Here is a 7,238-nt window from a genome sequence, read left to right on the forward strand (position 1 = left end):
GAAAATTTAGTTGACTGTCGAAATTTTATCGAAACCACATAAATTGAGACAGTGGGAATAAATACATTATTTGATAATTACGAAAAAAAGTATTATAAATCACAATAATTAACATGTTAAAATATCTAAAATAAAAAATTATTTCACTCTCAAAATTTTATCAGTGCAAAATAAATTGTGACGGAATAAAAAGTAGAAGTACTATACATCACAATAATTAATAATTTAAAATATTTACAAAATATATAAATAATTTAGTTGACTCGCGAAATTGTATTAATGCAACATAAATTGGTACAAAGAAAGTAACATATATTATTTAAAAATTTCAAAATATATACTAATAAATTAAAATAATTAATAACTTAAAATATCTAAAAATTATATAAAAATGATGATTGACAATCCAAATTCTATCTGTCATGTAAATTGAGACAAATAAAATAATATATATTAAATCCGTGCTAGCACGAACTCTTTTATCTAGTAAAACAATACATGTGATTGCTTTTGGCATGACACTTTCCTTTACTCACCTTATTAAACTGCTTGAACTATTTAGGGATCGTTTGGTACAATGTATAAGATTAATGTTGAATAAGGTGTATTAGTAATGCTTGCATTATTAATGCAAGTATTAATAATGCTGGTATTAGTTATACATACATTATTTTTTACGCAACGTTTGATTTGATGTGTTAAAGATAATATATATTTATATAATTTTTATAAAAATATGTTTGTTTACCAAATTACCCTTAGTCCTTCCTTGAATTTTTCCTTGTACATTGTATTTTCAACCGTGCAAGAGCAGCAGTTACACTGGAGAAATGGAAAATTCACTTTCCATCTCTTCTCTGAATTCAAAAATTTCGGCAATGAAAATAACAAGAGCAAACCAAGAAAAAGGCACCAAAATTCAATGAGCAGAACAACTACTCAATCTCGAAGACAAATCCAAGAACTCAGCATAAAACTCCTCTGCACACACAAAACCAATCTACAATCTTGCAAAAAAAAAAATTTCCTTTATCCCATGAACTACTAGAGAGAACCAAGAGAAGTGTACCAAACATGCAATGAAGATGTAGAAAAATGGACAAAAAAGAAGAAAAACTATAATTGTTGTAGTAGAAATAAATGGGTCAACCTACCGTCATGGTCTTTATCGCAATTGTTGTCTCATTTGCCAATATTTGGATCCAAACTGTTGTAATATAGTGGGAAAAGAACACGGGAGAATAATTTTAAGGGGTAATAATGTCATTTAATAGGTTACTACATGTGTTAAAAGCTTTGTATTATTAATACATGGAAAATGATGTGTATTAGCAATACACACTTTAATACACAAAAGTGTGCATAATTAATACAAGTATTAGTTATGCATAGTTTAAAAAAAATACCAAATATGGTACTATTAATACACAAACCATAATACATGTATTATATTTTTAATACATTCTACGAAACGATCCCTTAAATGACACCTAAGCTTAAATGACACCTAACTTTCTCAATCCCATTACATAGAATTTCCTAAAGATAACTATCATAATTCATATTCAGAAATGTTGGTTGCGCGTAGATCAGTCTGTTATGGTAATCACACGTATGCTAAAGTTAAAAACGAAGCTTAGCTTCTCATTTGATTGCATCACATGTTAACAACCTTGAGATGTGACAAAAACTTCAAATTAATTAATCAATAATTAATTGTTTGATAAAAAAATTTTGCGCAAGGTTTTATAAAATTTTATATGTATATTATCAATCCACCATACAATTAGGGGAAAAAGCCAACTTTTAATAATCACAAAAGTAGGTAAATTAAAGGACCAACCAGACATTGGTCTTGAATACAACAACTAATAATAAACTTTTACATCATCAAGAAAATAAGTATACAATTAATACACGAGTAAAAACATTTTCTCGATCAAGAAAATATTGAACTTCTCGATACAACTTTATATCAAGAGTCAGGATCTTCAGCATGAGTTGGATTCTTGGAAGAACGAGCCATAAATGCTCTAATCATAGGCTTAACTTTCTCCACAGTTTTAATTATTCCCAAAAACATGAACCTGTAGAGTATCACCATTCCAAATACTATTGCAACATCCACCCATTTTGAATATCCCATTTCAACTTGCCATACATTTCTCAATATCTCATCACCACTAATTATGGATGGCCCTCCAATTTGCTCGTTGGGGAAAGTCAATCCCAAGAACTCATTCTTGTAAAATCCTTGATTTGCATATTTGTGGAATGCAATGTAATACATTGGGTATTTCCAAAATGGCTTAGGAAGATCATCCGGCAATCTGAAGAAACCTCCATTAAGCATCATGACACCTTGAATTCCAGCTCCTGTTATCAAAGGTGGTAAAATTAGCTTGCGAAAATATGACCCATCAGAATTGATCTGTTCATTTATTAACTTGACATATTTTAATTAATATGTTAAAATTTAGTTAACTCGTTTGTTTGACACTCTTACCTGTTATGATTCCCATGAGAAAGTCAGGGACAATACTAGCCACAATCATCATGAGGCTTTCCACTAACATCATGGTTGCGAATAACATTAGTGCAAAATAGGCAAAGTGATCAAACCCTTTTTGTAGTCCGACTAGGTAATAAGCCATTGCGCCAGGTGCTACTGAGATTAATACAAGGTAAGGAATCGAAGAAAATGTATTTCCCACCACATATGCAGCCACACCGTAGTGCCCATTTAATCTTTCTCGAGTGAAAATCTAGATAAAAAAAGAGGAAGACATATATATAAGTATTATTGTAAAAGATTTTATGTTATATAAATGGATAAATTGTTATATAGAGATAATTAGTAAGTGCATATACTTTCATGTCTTCAACAAAAGAAGGGAATCCACCAATGGCCATAAATGTTAAGAAGGCAGCAACAAACATCAGCATTGATCCTCTAGCCTGCAAAACATAACAGTTGGAAGCAAGAAAGTTGTTAGACGAATCAACTCGCATCTTACACATTAAAACTAAAGGAATTGGGGCGAAAGACAACTTCTGGAGTGATCAACAGAAATTTATCGCTAATCTTATTTAACGATGAATTAACTATAGACTATCAAAAAATTATGTTAACTAATGGTTAATTAGCAACACCTTAGTGATAAATCATAGCTAATTCCTTTTTAAATTTTGTAGTGGTAATAAATTAGAACTTTTTGGATTTTAACTTATATATATTGACGAATAGAATATTTACCTGAATTGAGCCAAAGTCGTGACCAATATCATGAAAAATAGTGCCAACACACAAGCACAAAGCAATATAAATTGCAAAACGAAGCCAGTAATAGCCAAGGTCACGATACATGTTCACGAAGGACCTCCTTGTGAGAACCATACACTGAGTAATGAAACTTGCTTGCTTTCCTTTCTTTGCCTCTTCTCCTCCACTCTATATACAAAGTAAATGTTCATAAAATTATCAGTTAGTATTATATGCACCATAATTATGATTCTAAAACAACATGACTAATATTATACAAATTAATTACCTGTTGGGAAATTTCCATAACTCTGCGTTGAACTTGTTGACAACCTTGTGAGGTCTTGTATGACTTAACAAGAATGTTGATTGCTTCTGTGGCAGTGGTTTTTCCCGTAACTCCTTTTTCGATATCCTAATTAATTAGGATAAATAGCCAATTAAGTCCTCATGAGTAATTAATTATCTCTAAACGAAGAAGAAGATATAAATCAATAATACTTACAATATCAAAGTCCTTGTTGATTGTCCTTAGGTAGTGATCAGATGGATTCCTCATTGTTGGACATGGGAATCCGTTCAAAGCAAAATACTGCAAGTTACACATTTGGCAGGTCAGGAAAAAACAATTACTTTACTAGTGAAATAAATAAAAATATCTACACTAGGCGTAGGTATAAAATATGTACTATATTATACATTAATATATAGAACAATATGTATTTGTCGATTAATTAGGTATACATTTTAGAAGTCAGAATGTGATATGTACCTCATTTGCAGCAGAAATGGAGCCAAAGTAGACAGTCCTTCCAGAAGACAAAAGGCAAAGATTATGGAAAAGTTCAAACACTTCACTACTTGGCTGATGAATAGAAGCCACAACAGTCCTTCCATCTTGTTTAGCCAATTGAACTATTCTATTCATAACATGATAAGAGGCAGCACTATCAAGCCCACTTGTTGGCTCATCAAGAAATAGGAGTTTTGGCCTTTTTAGTATTTCAATACAAATACTAACTCTTCTTTTTTGTCCCCCACTTAGCCCTTTAACACTCCATCCACCAATTCTTGTGTTCATTGCATCTTGTAAACCCATTTCTCTTATGGTTGCTTCAGCCCTTTCTCTCTTCTCGGATCTTGACATCGAATCGGGTAGTTGGAGTTGGGCTGAATAGTAAATTGCTTCTCGCACTGTCAGTGTTGTCATCAACGTGTCATCTTGTGTCACGTATGCCTTTGAAAAAGAAAATAAAAAATCAGTCACGTTAAGAAATGATGGTGTATAGAAGTTAAACTAGAGAAAAAAAAAAATAGAGACGTTAGTTAGCGTACCGAAGTGCCAAAAGCAAGTGACTGCCTACGACCATTGATGAGGATTTCTCCTGTTTGTCTTGTGTTCGAGTCCAATCTCCCTGTAATAGTATTATGTCCATCAGATTATTTTTCAAAATTAAGCTTCAATTCTTGTTTTTCCCTCTGTTTATATGATTTTTTTAAAAAAACTTCCACTGATAGGATCTCTTTCATAGATATAATCTTTCTATTTTAATAAGAATTTTGGATTTGAGGAAATAATATAAGAAATTTTGATAGAAAATGTTGGACCACAATATAAATTTAAATGAATCAGAACCTCAAACTAGGACCAAGTATTCAATGGAAAAAAAAAAAGTCTTTCAATTGGGCAAACATTCTGGTGTACACCAAACAACAATTAATGGAAGATGTGAACCCTTCACCATCCTTGTACTAGCGTGTGTGGTAGTTCATAAACCATTCATACAAGACAATAAAATAACATTAAGCAGAATGCCGAATTTTTGGACCCGTTGCACTTTTAAACACTTTTAAACAACAAACGAAATAAAAAGTGAAATTCATCATCACTATTCGATCATATTCTCTTAAAATGTTTTACCGGCTAGCTAGATCGCGATAGTTTAGTTTCTTTACCTCTAATTAGAATATGATTTCACGTTTTAAGAATAAAATATTATTCGACAGGAGAGTATCTTACCCCCTTATATTAAGTTTATTCGATAAAAAAATTGATTAATCGATGCAGTAAATTTCAAATACTAGATAATTAAACAGAAAAAAGAATACCTGCTAGAGCATCAAGAAGAGTGGATTTGCCACAACCAGAAGGACCCATAATGGCCAAAACTTCACCAGGTTGAACATAACCCGTTAGCCCTTGCAATATAGCTCTCCTCCCATTTTTTTTATCAGGCACAGTCACCCACAAGTCCTTCCATGTTAAATAAATTCCTTCACCACCACCACCACCTTTATTAGTATTAAACAACCTTCCACTCAATGCCACATGATCATCAACATTATCATCATATGCATAATTGGTATTAGTAGTATTACTAGTATTAATCATAGGATGAACACTAATTTGTGGTGGTGGTTCATAATTTTCCATTTCTAAGGATCTTTTAATTTCAGAATCTACCCTTAGAGATGGTGCTTCAATTGAACCAATATTTGGTGTTGGACTACTAGGACTACTAAATGGGAAATTTTTGGTTTGATGGTTAATGTTGCTAAAAGAAATGTCTTCTTCCGAGCTAACACTTTCATTTGTCTCGGATTCATGACGTCTATGTGGTGATATATTTGGACTAGGTGTCCATCTCGGAACATTAGGTTGTAACTCCATTTGTCACTCGGTTAATTCGTGTGTGATTTTGAGCTAGTTGCTGGAATTCGATATAGGAAAGAAGAAAAAGAGAGACGATGTGCATGGAAAAGAATGGAAAAAGGGTTCGTATTTATAGCGGCAATGAGGAAGGTATTGGGAAATTTGGAGTTGTGATAAAATATTGACTAATAAAATAGACTAGATTGACTTCCAACAAGGCAAGGAATTTAGCTAAGGAACAAACGAATATGTACAAAGAAATATATTCATTTTGGACTAAAGTTTAGCCTTCGTTTACCATTTCCTCTCTAGTAACAAGGTTGATCAAAGACTTCTCAATTGTGTGAAAACAGAATTGCTATTGGCATCTTCACTTTGGTTTTTCCATCTTCTCGATGAATTTATGTTTTTAATTAGTTTGCTCCTTTTTGTAGCTGTAAGTTTATAACTAATAGCATTACTAAGAAGCAGAAGTAGGTCTGGAATTTTAAATTTATAAATTTTATTTTCAAGAAAAGGTAATATAATGAATATGAATAAATTATTTTACTACTTAAAATGGAAATTTTCGAACTTCCTTCGAAAATCCCATATCATCAACGATAATATCCATCAAAATTTTATATTTTTTTTAAAAAAAATTATGTTTAAGCCAAGAATATATAATTGTCAGTTGTCAACAATCACATGGATTGTTCAATCCATCTGAATTAAATGAAGGAATATATGCTAGACAATAAAAGAAGTTTTGCATTGTGTTGTATATATCCGACGAGATGTGTGGTCCATGTGTTAGGATTGTGTTGTATATATCCGACGAGATGTGTGGTCCATGTGTTAGGATTTTTGCTCTGATTTCTTATCAAATTAAGTTTTTACTTTTTCTTGGAAGAAAAATAAAAGTAACCATAATTACTTGTATTTTTTCCTAAAGAGAAAATATAATTCTTTTCCATATTTGGCTAATCTCTTTCTTGAAGGAAAAGTTTTAGAACTCTATAAATAAAAAACTCGCTTCTCATACCATAACACAATAATATCCACAAGGTAGTTGTTTAAGATTTTTGTTTAGGAAAGATTTTCTCCCAATAGTTTTTAATGCTTTTCGATATTAGATTTTCAATATGTAGGTCTCTTGACCAAAACATATCAATAATATTATGTTTTTAGTTTAGTTTTCTTTGTCGTCTGATTTATCATCTCATGGTTTGCAAACTTTAAGCTTTTGCATGACGCCCTCTCGATTTTGAACCCAACGAGTGGTATCAGAGCCCACGGTTCAATAAATCGATCGTTCAATTGTTGAACAAAGTTGCAATCAAT

At 31.7% G+C, this 7,238-nt stretch overlaps 1 protein-coding gene across 1 annotated transcript; it reads right to left on the minus strand.

Annotated features, from left to right (window-relative positions):
- Positions 1-1,786: 1,786 nt before the first annotated feature.
- LOC107870981 (ABC transporter G family member 1) lies at positions 1,787-6,325 on the minus strand. Its single transcript, XM_016717717.2, has 9 exons — positions 5,372-6,325; positions 4,598-4,677; positions 4,035-4,499; positions 3,768-3,854; positions 3,552-3,677; positions 3,257-3,451; positions 2,872-2,958; positions 2,507-2,765; positions 1,787-2,376 (listed from the first exon to the last, which is right to left on the minus strand). Exons 1-9 carry the CDS (start codon positions 5,931-5,933, stop codon positions 1,976-1,978), a joined length of 2,262 nt encoding a protein of 753 aa, XP_016573203.1. The 5' UTR covers positions 5,934-6,325; the 3' UTR covers positions 1,787-1,975.
- Between the last annotated feature and the right edge of the window lie 913 nt (positions 6,326-7,238).

Source organism: Capsicum annuum, chromosome 5 (genome assembly GCF_002878395.1).
Source record: "Capsicum annuum cultivar UCD-10X-F1 chromosome 5, UCD10Xv1.1, whole genome shotgun sequence".
Taxonomy (NCBI): domain Eukaryota; kingdom Viridiplantae; phylum Streptophyta; class Magnoliopsida; order Solanales; family Solanaceae; genus Capsicum; species Capsicum annuum.